Raw genomic sequence first — 15646 nt, forward strand, 5'->3', positions numbered from 1 at the left:
CACATCTTCGCTGCTGCATGGATTAGATCAATTTCAAATACCCATAATGTCGCAGCAGCCCATCGGAATCGCCACTGCGTGGCGCATCCTCGGCAAAGGAACTCACAACCCTTGCCAGTAGCAACCTCAATGTCGACAGCGGATTCCGCATCGCAGCCTCGCAGCTCTTTGGACTAGACACATCATTCCAACTTCACAACGTATCCCCGACGGCAGACTTCGCAGCGCAAGCTACATTGATGGGCTCCTCAATGACAATGCAGGCCCTCGCATCGCAGCCTTGCAGCATCTCAGAACTGATGCATCGCTTTGGCTGCGCGACACATCTTGGACGCGGATCCTTGCAACTCTCATCAAAAACCGATTTAAGGCACTTAGTTGAGCGAGCCTTACTGGGTTCCTGTAGCTGGTATCTGCTCTATCACAGTGGGCCTGAAGTTCTGACTTTGTACTGGTCCGGCTCATTGTGCTTTTTGGAGCTATTTTTTCTCAAATCTTTAAAATTGAATATCTCAGGTTGTCCTGATTGGATTTTTGTCACCCTGGTCTTGTTTTCATTAACAAAATGAGTTATATTTTCCTACCCTAATGTGGGATCCTTTTTGTGTGGTGTTTTCACTTTTATTACTGTTTGAAAGGTTACACAATACTTCACACATTGCTTCTAAGTTAAGCATGACTGCTCTGTGCCAAGCTACCAGAGGGTTGAGCACTGGTCAATTCAGTGCTGGTTTGTGCCTCACCCTGACACGGATTGAGGTTGCTACTTGACCATGGCTCACAGCCACACACCAGTCAACCAACAACTCAATTTCTGACACAGGGGGGTTATTTACTAAGATTTTATGCCACGTACGATGCTAAATCTTTTTTCACTTATTTACTTTCCAGTGTAAAACCTGTTTTACACTGGAAAAGCCCTAGAAAGTAACACAAAGTGCATGCAATGCACCCATCCAAGGTTTCAGATAATAAGCCCTATTTACTTTAGAAAATTGACAAGGTTCAGTGTCAGAATATAGCACCCATTTCAGATAGGCACTATGAAGGACAAATGCTTTTATTTCTCCTTTCTTTTCCGACTTTGCATGTGTGCTTTGCTGTACAGCACACATGCAAAGGTTTAAAGTTAGTCTAAGGATAGTATTTTGTCCTGGAAGGGTATTCTTTCAGTATAAAACCTATGCTAGAGTCACGGAGAAACCCTTGCACTATGGTGGAAAGGCACGGCTGCACATTTCTGCGCGGGTGTTAGGTAAAGGGGAAGAGAGTGCCATATTTCTGTACATATGGTGCTCTCCTGCTGTCTCCTTCTCACACAGTGCAGCATTTGCGGTTGCTGCACAGTGCTGCGTGACAAAGTACTAAATCTGGCCCTTAGTATTTTCTTTGGTGCAAATTACCCCCTCCATGGTAAGTACCCTCATTTTTTTCATCACAAAAAAGTTGGTCTTCGCTGAGAATCTTAAGGACAAGTAGCATGAAATTCTGATTTGTGCACCAGGGAACATTTAGCATTCCAGGGCAAGCATATTTGAAAACCTGTGCACGTTCCAAGGTGCACAAATTTGAATTTTGTATTATTTGCTAAGATGATTCTAGTGAGGTTTTTCATCCAAAAAGCTATGGGCAAATAGCACAGAATAGTCAATTTGCCCATGTGAAAAATGAATCATGCATAATGAGCACATGAGCAAATATCGCTTGACGTGTAACTCTGCACCTGAACTGGAATCAGCCCCAATGCTCTAATAATGGCCCACAAAGCATCTAAGCATTTAATTGATAAGAAAAGTGGAAAAGCAATAGGGAACAACTAAGATTAAAAGTATGCTCTCACGTTTGCAGGATCCTCTGTAATCCAGATGTAAGTGGCTTCCATTTTTTGTTCCTTCCATTTGACATTTGGTACCAAACAGGTGGCATTCACTGTCATACGTCTTGTTATCAGTGCCACAAACCTGCAAGAATTCGAAAATTGTTTCCTTATAAGTTCAACTTTATTTTCTTCCACACGTGACACATTTGACATGTTCTAGTAGAATAAGGGAAGTTTATTCCAACATTTATATATTATAGCAGTTATACAATGGTCTCAAATTTCCATTCTCAATTTCTGTGGAGAAACTGAAGTTAGAAAACCCTTTTCTGGGGGTCTTGTTGTTTACCAATTTTGAGCATCGAGAATACAGTTTTCTCAAATTCTCAGTTTATCCTCAGAATATGAACATTCAAAAAGTTCTCTTAAAGTCTCGATTTTAATTCATTAGTGATGACAATAACTTGTAAAAGAAGAACTAAATCGTGCAACTAAAGGTAACCTGCATATTTACTCTCAGTAATTCGAATAAGACTATTAACCCTCATCTCCTCTCAGCCCTGAAGTTACTGGTACCCTCAGTAGACTTAACAGGCCCAAACCCAAGAACCTCATACAGATGCCCATAGAGAGTGTCCATCCTGCAATTGCGCGAGTGTGCAAAACAAGATGGCCACCTCTCGATAAATCTCCGTAAAGCCCACTTTATTGCGGATTTAAATGCCACTTATTTGGCGAGTTTGCTTGGTTTTTCTCCTGAGTGTGAAGTAAGGCTAGCATTTGGTGTTGTTGTCGTCGCTGGGTCATTTTTGGCTGCCTAGCAGGTGGGTCCCTTCTTCAGCCTTTCACCGGTCAGTCAAGTGAGCTTCTGCCGAAGTGTTCTGTCAGGAGAGCAGAGTTACTGAAAGGAAATGGCGCAGCTGAGGCCTAAACCACACCCACAGCTCATATTAGCTGCTGCACAGTCTCCTCTTGCAGAGCTTCTCATTTATTTCTTCCTATATCTTCATTTGAAGCTGCTTTTATCAATATTGCAGTTTCATTATCAAAATGGAAGGGAAAATGTGCATATTGTGTTGAACTAAATCAAAAGAAATATTTCTCCTCCACCAGTCAAGTCAAAAATTGTGGAGTCTGAGGAACCTTCTTTATCCGTTTTATTAGAGGAATTCCAATACAGAAAATATTGCGTCAGAAATTAAAAATATAGCAAAGATATGGCAAGTCTTTCTATGAAGGTCTCGGACAGTGCAATAAATATTCAGGATAACAAATCCAAAATCGACGGTTTATTGATTATTACAGCAAAAATATTGCAGATGAGTAGTTTATTGCTTGATTTTGAAAATCGCGATAGATGGTACAACCTGAAGGATGTTGAAGGGAATAACTGCAGAAAATATTTAGAGCATGTTTTACCTGGTCTTTTACACCATACTTTCCCAGAAAAAAATATAAAAATGAGAAGGCACATAGAATTCATTCACATCGTAATCCAAGTCATACCAAACCATGACAAATGATCTTCAAAGTTTTGCGTCATCATCTGGTGATGATCTGGAAAGCAGCAAGAGAGATCCTGTCTTTGAGGGTCAATGGCCATAACATTTTTATTCACCAAGACTTCGCTAAAAACTGTTAAAATACTCAAGGAGTTCTCGGACCTCGGACCATAACTAAGAAGCTGTGGTTTCAAATGCACACTTTTTTGACCCATCTACTATGAGAATATGGAATAATAGTTTTTCCAAGTCTTCTCAATGCCCTGAGGATCTTTGTCTCTTCTTGGATCAGTAGTTACTGCTCTCAATGGAAACAAATGTGTCTGACACTGGATTCCTATGTTATAGGTTTTTCTTGATAACTTTTCTAAGTTCTTCTATGATGGCTTTATTTAGGCAGGTCAATCTTGCATATGCATGTGTGTGATCCTGGGTTACTATTTATACTTGTATGTTGACATGTTTATGTTTGTCTATGTCGTCTTTTTAGCATTTGTCCACATATTTCCTTTTCTTCCTTTTACCTCATGTTAAAGCTACCTTTTACTTTCTTAATCTATTTGTTTGTTTACTGCTTTACTGAGCTCTCTCTTCTATACAAATGGATAATATTGAAGTTATTAAAATTGTTTCTTTTAATGTTAAAGTTTTAAGACACACTGTTAAACGTTCTAAGGTTCTAGGTTATTTAGCTAGACACAAAGCTGAAACTTGTTTACTTCAGGAGACTCATATAGAAGCAGTGTTATCTTATATGAACAAATCATGGGTTGGTAATGTGCCAAGAAAAATTGATTAACGTGAACGGTCCAACATCTGATGACTCTAAATGGTGAGATAATCTGTGACAAGACCCTAAACAAATATTCTTAGAGAAATAAAAAATGAATGACCCCATCTCTATACCAAGGCACTGCACCAGATAATAGTCATTCTTCTCTATGTATTTAGAATCAGGGCTGAGTGTGCTATTTTTTAAAGCTATAAAGTATGTTATCCAGATGGCAGACATTATTTCACATCATGCCTTCAATGCAGAATTCTGGACAGAAACTAATGGTTATTTAATTATTGTGTCCCTTTATTCCTGTCTTGTCCTCCTTTCTTGAGGATTTATCTCTCTGCAAATGAAAACTGATGAATAATATGACTCCCCTTTGGCTGGTCCCTTTTTGGCCTTAATGTATTCCTCAAGCTATCATTTTCGGCTTTTCTACTATATTCCTATGTAGACTGAATAGTTGTAGGTTCCTTTCAGGATTGTCATGTGTATACATAATATTATGTACTATGTGACATCGGACCTGTGGTCTATGATGTATAAGCAATGGTCCTTGGTATTCTACTGCTTTTTTGTTTTGCAAGTATATATGAGCATGTTTTTCTATTAGGACTGCAAGCCTTCAAATATACTGAGTAGTTATAGTTTGGATCATGTTTCCATAGGAAATGCCCTTTTTGTGCTGCTTATAATTTGGTGTTATTTGAAGAATCTTCATGAAACTGTCCGAAAAAGGGCTTTTTTTTAGCCTAATTTGTGCATGGAAAGTTTTGGGGTATCCATCAAGTGGAATAGGAACTTTAGACACAGATACAGCCTAAATTCCTGAACTGATGTATACCGAATTTGGCAGAAAGCTAGATCTTGGTCCAGAAAGCTTTTTGTGATTTGGTGTAAATCCGTTTAATAGTTTTTGAGTAATTAAGGCTCAAAAATGTTGTATTTATCATGCCGCGGAGACTCAAAGGACCTAGGAGATCTCATGCTGAGAACTGAATGGCTGCCACCACATCAGCAAGGTGTCGGGCCCGCCTCCCAGAGCTGGCATTGGCCCTGGGAACCCAATCCCCAGGGCCCAATACATTGCAGTTTCCCAGGGACTTCTTCCCAGAGACACTGTAGTTCCCTGCTAGGGATAATGTGGGATTACCCTGACTGCACTCTACAAGGCAGGGAGCAGAACTTTGCTAGCGCCCACGTGGGAGAAGAAAACTATTCTGCTCCTGCCAGTGTGGGAGCAAAACAAAGATGCCAGCTCCCACCAGCACAAAGCATGAGTGAGGTGCCCCAGGTGAGCACTGGAGCACCCCAATATTTTAGAAAAGAATATATATATATATATGTTTCCAGCCTTTGCGTTGCCCATGGGGCTGCTTGCAAGGAGCCAGCAAGGCCGCTGTGGCCCTGGGGCTCCTCAATGTCCCCCAACAATAATTAAACATGTGTGTTGTCCCAGGTGTGCACATGGACATCCAAAAATAGTAATAAAATAACCAATAAAGGAATAATAAATGAGTTGCAGACATTGCTCATTTATTATTCACTGATCCAAGCATGAAGCGCCCCATAATGTCCTATGAAGGCTTTTCACAGATCTTATTTCAGCCTTGTGGAACCCCTAAAAGAGGCAGGAGGACCACCAAGCATTTTTGGTGTTTGGAACTGCAGGGAGTGCAACATCCTCCCATCAACATAAAAAGGTACGACTCCAGGGTCATTACATTCCTGACCCCAGGACAGCTAACAATAAAGCACTTGAAGCTGAAACTGTCTGCCCTTCAGCTGGAGTGCAAAGAACTTAGGACCTGATTACGATGGCATTGAACCCGCCACTGGCAGGCTGCCAGTGGCGTGTTTACTGCCATCATAAAGCCATTCCCTGCCCACCAGATAAGGATGGCGGGCGGTGTGCTGGTGGGTGGAAAGCCCGTCTGCCACGGGTCCGACAGAGGCAATTCTTACGATTGCCTGTCGGAGCCGCCCCACATCCCTAAATGGTGGCGATGCCTAGCAGGCACCGTCTGATGCTGAACCCCGCCAGCCTTTCCATGACTGTTCCCCCGCCATGGAAATGTTGGCGGGGATTGAGTTTGGGGACCCATTGCAGGCCCCCCTAGTGCAGGGGCTGATTGTTTGTGCACTTGGGGGACACCTATGGTGCCCCCCACATTTCCCTGTACCATGTGGCAGGCACCACAATGTGCCTGTCAAGTAGTGCAGGGAAATGCAAACACTGAATTTGTAACATTGAGGCAGATGCTGCAGCCAGCAGCACCCCCTGCAATGTTAAAAGTGCCATATGCGGCCGCCGTGGTGGCGGTCGCATTGTAATTGCACCTGCGGGACCGGCTGGCCCCAATCCCTGGGACAATGGAGATCGTAATGACCCCCTTAGGGGTTAGTTTAATTGCTGCACTGTGTAGCCTGATTTTTTTTTTAACAAATCAAACACATGTCAATGTTTTTTTAAAGGGCTTTCTTGAAAACACTGGTCTACTAGGCCTCAACTGGGCCAGTTAGGGCTAGGACTACATGCCCCAGGCGACTCTGCTTCCAGGAGATGGAGTTACCGCTCTGCACATAAGGCACCATGGATTTCCTCGGCACAGGATGCACCCGGGTGCATGCCGGGGTGAAGATTGGGCCTGTCAACGCCCGAAGGAGGATGGTCTGGGCCATCACTCTTAGCCCTGAGGATGTTTTGTCCTGATGAATGTGCCTATAAGAAAGAGGTAGGCCATTTATTCTCACCTGTAGTGCAAACATGTTAAAGAGTAAGACTATGGCATAAAATGTAAAATGGGGACCAGCCTAAGACAACAACCTCCATTACTAATTATTTAAGCTCTGTTATGGGTGCAATAACTTCTGAACTGTAGGTGGTCGAAAAAAGGATTTACGCAGTGCAGCCCCAATTTTGTCTTACTCATTGGAACGAAGAATTTTAATTGAAAATCAAGGAGTTGGTACATGAGTTGGAACTGACATCCACTCCCCAAGTGTAGCAATAGAGGGGACTCCGGTCGTAGTAAATAATTCACCTTCTCCACAGAACCTGTCCAGACTTCAAATGGTCAAATATTTAAGAAGTTACAATCAAATTATATGCACTGGGAAACTTCAGTAACGCTTTGTTATGGGCCCTCAGGTGCATCTACCCCCTCAATTAAAACACAGAGAGGCATACGACAGTGGTGTATTTTGGCCCACTTCCCTTTTTTGCTAAGGCTAGTAGTTTTTTATTGAGGAAAGGGAAAGACATACCTAGGGTGGAGAAGTGTCTAATCCCCATCCTATTGTACGCTGATGAAGCAGTCCTTAAGGGATAATTTTTCTAAATCCACTGTCATGACCTGTGGCCCTGCAAAGACAAAATCTACGTCCCATTGGTTGGGGGGTGCCCAGTTAGAAAGAACCAAGTGTTTTAATCAGTTGGGGATTTTACCTAAATCAGCACTCAACTGGGACCCTCTGTTAAGCTTGAGACATCACTAATTTAGAGAAAAAACATTTGATGATTGCTGCGTTTCACACACAGGTTACGTCACAGCCAATAAAGTAATCAGTAGATATTTATAAAAGTAAGTGTATCCCTGTAGGGTTTTATGAAGCATGTGTCTTCGGGCTACGGTGAAAATGGTTTCACTTGCTAATTCCTGTTGGGGCCCAGGAGAATAGCATCTTTTATTTGTCGTGAAGAGCTGGGCTTAACCTATTTGGAAGCTATAATTGGTCTTGCTCCACTGACCTTATAGATCAATAGTTGGGGTAAACCAGAAGTGGGCCGGCTAAGAGCTTTTCTTGGTGAATGTTTATCCCTATATAAATTAAACTGGGTTCTTTGGTTTGTCTATGTAAAGAAAATGCTTTATTGGTTAGCTGTACCAAGGAACAATTTCCTGGTTCTTGCCCCCTTGTTCATGTGATAATGTCTGTATCCAAAGCACGTCACTGTATGTTGTTTTGCACTTTTTTGCAGTTTCTTACTACTATTCTATTTTAATCTAATGTTAGACATTTTAAGAATGTGATGGTATTTTAGTAACAATTAGAATTGAGTGGTGTAGAGTGTAGTGGAGTAGAGTAAAATACTGTAGAGTGGAGCTGTGTAGAGTGGAGTGGAGTACACTGAAATGGCATTGAGCTGAGTGGTCTAGAATAAAGTGGCATAAAGTCGAGTGGCGTAGAATGGAAAGCTGTAGAGTGAATTGGTGTCAAGTGGCATAGACTTGAGTTGCTCAGAAAGGAATAGCACAGAGTGGAGTCGCATGGAGTGGAGTGGTGTAGAGTGGAGTGGTATACAGCAGAGTGGCATATAATTAAGTGGGGTAGAGTGGAATAGTGTAGAGTTAAGTGGTACACAGTGGAGTGGTCTAAAGTGAAGTGTTGTACAGGTGAAGTTGCATGGAATGGAGCTTAGAAGAGTGAAGTAGTGTAAAGTGGAGCGTGTAGAATGGGGAGGCATGGAGTGGAGTGGCATAGAGTGGAATAGCGTAAAACGGAGTGCCGTAAAGAATAGTGGCATATAGTGAAATTGCAAAGAGTGGGGTGGTCTAGACTGGAACAGCGTAGACTGGAGTGGCATAGAGTGGAATACCGTAATATGGAGTAGTGTAAGTGTAGTGACATATAGTGCAATGGCATAGAGTGCAGTGGTGTAAACTGGAGTGATGCCACTCCAGACTGAAATAGCGTAGACTGGAGTGGCATAGAGTGGAATACCATAATGTGGGGAAGTTTAGAGTGGCAAAAAGTGGAATAGCAAAGAGCAGAGTGACATAGAGTCAAGTGGCTTAAAGTGGTGTAGAGTGGAGTGTCGTAGAGTTGAATAGCAAGAGTGGAGTGGAGTTGAGAGTAGTGGCATTGAGTGGATTGGCATAGAGTGGAATGGCATAGAATGTAGTGGCATAAAGTGCAGTGGGGTAGAGTAGAATGGTATAGAGTAAAGTTGCATAGAGAGAGTGGTGCAGAGTGAAATACCGTAGAGTGGAGTGGGATTGAGTAGTGTAGAGTAGAATAGTGCACAGTGGAGTGACATAGAGTAAAGTGGCATACATTAGAATAAGTTAGGGTAGAGTGGTGTAGAGTGGGTAAAGAGTCGAATAGCGACGAGTGGGGTAGCGTAGAGTGGAGTGGCGTAGAGTGGCGAAGAGTGGAACAGCATACAGTGGCGTGGTGTAGAGCGGCATAGAATGTAGTGGAATTGAGTGAAATAGAGTGAAGTGACGTAGAGTGGAGTGGTATACAGTAGAGTGGGGTATAGTGGAGTGGCTTAGAGTGGAATAGTGCATAGAGGATTAGAGTGGTGTAAAGTGGAGTGGTATACAATGGAGTGGTGTAGAGTGAAATAGCATATTGTGCAGTGGCATACAGTGGAGTGGTATTGAGTGGAGTGCCATAGAGTGGAGTGTTGTAGAACAAAGTGGCATAGAGTGGAATAGCGTAGAGTGGAGTGGAGGTACGTAGAGTGAGGTGATGTACAGTGGAATAGGATAGAGTTGAGTGGCATAGAGTGACTTAGAGTCAAGGGGTGTAAAGTGGAATAGTGTAGATTGGAATGGCATGAAATTGAGTGGTAAAGAGTGCAGTGGGGCAGAGTAGAATACTGTGGAGGTCATTTGAGATGTCTTCAGTGATGTCATCAGTGATGTCACTATGTCATGAGTGATGTAATATGTGATGTCATCAGCAGTGCATTGAGGGGGCGTGAGTTATAGTTAGCTTAGCTAACTATAACGGCTGAATTTCACAGGTTTTGTACGAGTGAAATGTCAGCCTAACTATAACTTCTCTGTAAACTTTGTTTTTTTCTGTGAATTTCTAAGGTTTTTTAAATGCTAATTCCTAACTATAACGTCCCTGAAATCTTTAGTTTTTTCAGTGAATATACACACACACACACACACACATATATATTCACTGAAAAAACCATAAGTTTCAGGAATGTTATAGTTAGTTGGACATTTTCCTTGTACAAAACCAGAGAAATCCAGCCGTTATAGTTCGTTGAGCTAACTATAATTCACGCCCCCGCAATGCACTGCTGATGACGTCACATATTACATCATTCATGACACGGTCAGTGACATCACTGATGACATCACTGATGACATCATCCAGTGACTGTGCATTTCTGTAGTTTAAATATGTTTTATATATATATATATATATATATATATATATATATGTATATATATATATATATTCACTGAAAAAACCATGGGTTTCACACACGTTATAGTTAGGAATTAGCATTTAAAAAACCTTAGAAATTCAGTGAAAAAACCATAGGTTTCACACACGTTATAGTTAGGAATTAGCATATAAAAAACCTTAGAAATTCAGTGAAAAAACCATAGGTTTCACACATGTTATAGTTAGCTGGACATTTTACTCGTAAAAAACCAATGAAATTTCCCCGTTATAGTTAGTTCAGCTAACTATAACTCGCGCGCCCGCAATGAACTGCTGATGACGTCACATATTACATCACTCATGACATGGTCAGTGACATCACTCATGACATCACTGATGACATCTCAAATGACATCACTGATGACCTCACTGATGACATCATCCAGTGAATGTGTGTTTTTCTGAAAATTAAATATGTTTTATATATGTATATCTCAAGGTTGATGGAAGAATAAATGGGTATATTACTGTCTAAATGGATGATTTCTTTTTGAAAAATTGATTATGTAACTGACTGATTAAGTGTATCATAGTGAATACATGGCTTAGTGAGTAATGTTTAAATATATAAATATCTGTATCATTTTTTCACTTTGTGTATAAGTGGCTGCATGGGTTGGTGAGTAGCTACATGGGTGTCTATATAGGTTATTAGTTGGTTTTTTGAGTATCAGTCTGAGTGTCTGCATGGTTCGGTGGGGGGTATGACGTAGTGCATAGGTGCATGAATGAGTGACTCACTGTTTGTATGTGTTGAACAGAGCATGTGTGCAGGACTGCATGGGTGGATGAGTGTATGTATGGGTGTGTTAGTGAGTGAATGACTGTCTCAATAGTGTCTTTATGAGTAACTACATATGTTTAAAACTAGTATATGTGACTATTGGTTTATATATGTGAGTATATGTGAGAGTGAGAGATTGAAAGAGTTCCTGTATGAATAAGTATGTATTTCCATAAGTGATTGTTTAAAAGACTAAGTATGTGTAAGTTTCCGTAGAAGTAAGTGTGGTGGTGTGTGTATAACTGTATATGCAAGTAAATGTATGTTTGATTCTTTATTAGCATGAGTGACTATGTGTGTGAGTAGCTCTATGGATGAGTGGCATTGTGTTACAGGATGTATAGGTGTATGAGTACATATGAAAAGTGAGTACATGTATGAGTGACTGTATTGGACTGTTGGTGAATGAGTGGATGTGTATGTGGATCTTAGAATTACTGAAGAGGTTGTTGTAACTGTTATTGGTATGTCCATTGTTTTGTAAATTTTAGTCTCTATTTTTGAATGTGTGTATCAAAGGTTTTATTAGGGGAAGAGGAGGTCTGCCACTCTATCACAAGGATGATGTCATCAGTGAGGTCATCAGTGATGTCATTTGAGATGTCATCAGTGATGTCATGAGTGATGTCACTGACCATGTCATGAGTGATGTAATATGTGACGTCATCAGCAGTTCATTGCGGGCGCGCGAGTTATAGTTAGCTGAACTAACTATAACGGGGGAATTTCATTGGTTTTTTACGAGTAAAATGTCCAGCTAACTATAACATGTGTGAAACCTATGGTTTTTTCACTGAATTTCTAAGGTTTTTTATATGCTAATTCCTAACTATAACGTGTGTGAAACCTATGGTTTTTTCACTGAATTTCTAAGGTTTTTTAAATGCTAATTCCTAACTATAACGTGTGTGAAACCCATGGTTTTTTCAGTGAATTTGCAAGGTTTTTTAAATGCTAATTCCTAACTATAACGTGTGTGAAACCCATGGTTTTTTCAGTGAATTTGCAAGGTTTTTTAAATGCTAATTTTTTTTTTCTTCTATTTTTTCTAACATATTTTTATTTTAATTTTCTTACCTTTTATAAAGACTATGATTAAATTTTTAAAATTCTTAAAAATGTTTTTTTTTATATATTTTTTAAAATAAACATGTAAAATTTATTTGCAGTACTTTTTTTCTAATTTTTTTTAAATTTTTTTAGTACGCGTACCGTAAGCTCACGGTAAGCGTACGGTTTACGCAACGTCCGTAATTTTCCTACGCTGCTTGCGTATAGTTACGCAATTTGCATAGCCGCGCGTACTCCGCGTGGGACGCGTACGCGTGTACGCTACACGCGCACGTTACGCGGAAGTGCCGGGAGTCACTGTTATGCGCTTGCGCGCAAGCGCGTGTCTTTTTTACGCGCATGCGCACTTTTGCCGTAAGCGTACCGTAAGCGTACCGTAAGCGTACGGTAGGTCATGTGATCATGAAACACAACTTTTGATTGGTTGAAACTACTTTCAGTTCTAGAACTCTCCTACACCACACCCATTCCCCTCATTTCTGCTTGTGATCCCTTGGGAGAAGGAGCTGGTTTGTCTTTGGGATACGATGGCAGAACAGCAGAGCTCTTCTGAGAGTGAGGCTAGCACTAGCAGCACTGTCTTGAGGCAGAGATCGAGGAAACAAAAGCCCTCTTATGTATGGGATTATTTTACTTTTCCTGAAGGCCAGCAAAAGGTAAATGCACCCTTAGTGACTTGTAAGCTGTGTAAGCGTGTACTTTCTAGAGGTAATCCTAACAGGAAGTATTCCTTTGGGAATCACACCATGAAGAGACACCTCCAGGATGTACACAGAAGGACACATGGTCATCTTTTTGGAGGTAACTCTTCAGAAAGACAAGCCAGTACATCCACAGCAGCTCAGCCTGAACCATCATCTGCAGGGCTGACTCCTTCTTCTGCAGGTCAGGTGAGCCCTTCATCTGTGGGGGGAGAATCTCCTTTTGCTGGCCCTCTGGAAATCAACCCTCGATTTCGGAAGGTTGATATTCGATGCACATTTTGTCAAGATCTAATTTGCTATAGGGAGACCAGTGTTTCCCTAGTGAACAACAAAATAGATCAACACATTTGTCGCTTTGAATAATTTTCCCATGCTTCCTTTCCTCTGTCCCTGCATGAACACAACGGTTCTTTTAAGAGCCAACCTTATCTTTCATCTTTTTTTTACATATGTTTTTAAAAACTTTTTTTATTTTTTTTTACCGTACGCGTACGGTGCGCGTACTTTTTTTTTTTTTTAAAAAAAAAACACTAAAAATCAATAAACACATTACAAGGTCCTTGAGAGACTACAATTATTATTATTGACTTACCATACTCACTGAAAAAATATTTATTCATTTGTTTTTTTTAAAAATAGTTTTAAAAATGTTTGTAGTTTTCGAAAATTTTCTATATCTATCTGGAAAAAAAGAAAAAAGTATTAATATTTTTAAAACATTTTATAATACAGTACACATATTTACATTTTTTTCCATAAAATATTTTTGCCTTATTTTTGCTGTTTTCAGAATATATTGCATTTCACTATAAATTGTGAAAGCAATTGCATTCATCATTTTACAGCGGGCAAAAAAAAATAACAATCACAAAGATTGTATTAAAAAAGCCCTGATTCTTTTTTTACTTAAACTTAACATTATAGAAATGCATAATATTCTAAAAAAATATCATCTAATACCAATACTTATTTCTTTAAAATACCGTCTGATATGTTTGTTTCAGAAGTATAATCACAATATTATATCTCAAATAACTCCAAAATACATCTGATTTCATTTCCTTTAGACCAAATAGTAATTTTAAAATTCTTTTTTGATTAAATTTCCAATGGTAATCCAATAAAATTCTAAAGTTTTATTTGTACAGATCTCACCGATTCTCTGTAACAATTCCTTTATTGTATTTAAATATATTACTACATTTCTTTTCACAATAGTCACAAAACGAAATTTCTATGCCAATTTGAATGCACACTAACTGCTCTTTTTTTTGGGCAAGTGAAAATCAATTTTACAAACTGTCACATTATGAAACCACTTTTCAGATTTTTTAAAAAGCCCATGTCCAGACTGCTACACTACAGCAAGGGCAACCAGCCTTAGTGATGCTGAATGTATTTGCATTACAGACTGAAACCTGAAAACCCCACTCGCTTGTAAATACTGTGCATGACTATACATGGCAAGCACATGGGTGTGTGCTAAGACTCTGCTTCTTCCCCCAAAAATTTGCTCCCCCTTTCCATCTAATGCAACTGTGAAATCACCAGAGCAAGACGCAATAAATCTCTGCCTATAATTCCTCTCTGCACACAGAGTCATGTTTTCACATTAGTCCCAAAACGAAATTTCTTTGCCAATTTGAAAGCACACTTACTGCTCTTTTTTTTTTCGGGGCAAGTGAAAATCACTTTTACAGACTGACACATTATGAAACCACTTTTTTTGATTTATTTAAATGCACATGTCCAAACTGTTTTTTCAGACCACCACCATGTGTATTCTCGGTGACTGCCTACACTCCAGCAAGGGCAACCAGCCTTAGTGATGCTGAATGTATTTGCATTACAGACTGAAACCTGAAAACCCCACTCGCTTGTAAATACTGTGCATGACTATACATGGCAAGCACATGGGTGTGTGCTAAGACTCTGCTTCTTCCCCCAAAAATTCGCTCCCCCTTTCCATCTAATGCAACTGTGAAATCACCAGAGCAAGACGCAATAAATCTCTGCCTATAATTCCTCTCTGCACACAGAGTCATGTTTTCACATTAGTCCCAAAACGAAATTTCTTTGCCAATTTGAAAGCACACTTACTGCTCTTTTTTTTTTCGGGGCAAGTGAAAATCACTTTTACAGACTGACACATTATGAAACCACCATGTGTAACTACAACAAAAACAATTTCCATTTCTATTATTCATTTCTTAAGTTACCACATACATCCCCTCTCAAACTGTAAACTCACCTTTAAAATTAGTTAGTTGTGAAAGAAATGTGACACTCAAACAGCAGATTATCAGAGCCAGGATCTCTGTTGTGTTCACCTCTCTCCTCTCAGCAGAACCAGATAATGGCAAACTTTCCCTCTATTTTTCCACACATATACTTGTAAGTTTCAAATCTCAGTGCTTCCCCCTTTTTTTCAAATGTAATCACACATTTCTATTGGTTGAAAACCAACCCTTTTCCAAAAGTACCCTTCCCCCAACTTGACTTCTGCCTAGTACCCTTCCCCCAACTTGACTTCTGCCTGCTACCATAGCAACAGCTCATGGAACACTGCTGTGTTGAGTTAGGTCAGAAGTTCGCCAAACAATGTTTCAATTCCACAGAGCAAGAGTGCTTGACTTTTCAAACCTAACAGCAAATCCATAGTACTGTTCTTTGGTTACACATTTTTTTTTACCAATACAAAACATGCTTCTATTAATTTACACATACAGCCTAGTTTTTATTCTAGAATGGTATGAAACAGCCAATCAGTTATTTTTGTTTTGTAAAAAA

The 15646-nt window shown here is 40.0% G+C and overlaps 1 protein-coding gene across 2 annotated transcripts in view; it reads right to left on the minus strand.

The window, feature by feature from the left end:
- The window catches only part of LOC146866307 (uncharacterized), a 292597-nt gene that overhangs the window by 121854 nt on the left and 155097 nt on the right, over positions 1 to 15646 (minus strand). For both annotated transcript variants that reach the window (XM_085640842.1, XM_085640841.1), the window contains exon 7: positions 1841 to 1961. In XM_085640842.1, the coding sequence (XP_085496968.1) occupies positions 1841 to 1961 (121 nt within the window). The remainder of the gene's footprint in view (positions 1 to 1840; positions 1962 to 15646) is intronic.

Source organism: Triturus cristatus, chromosome 2_1 (genome assembly GCF_964204655.1).
Source record: "Triturus cristatus chromosome 2_1, aTriCri1.1, whole genome shotgun sequence".
Lineage (NCBI taxonomy): Eukaryota > Metazoa > Chordata > Amphibia > Caudata > Salamandridae > Triturus > Triturus cristatus.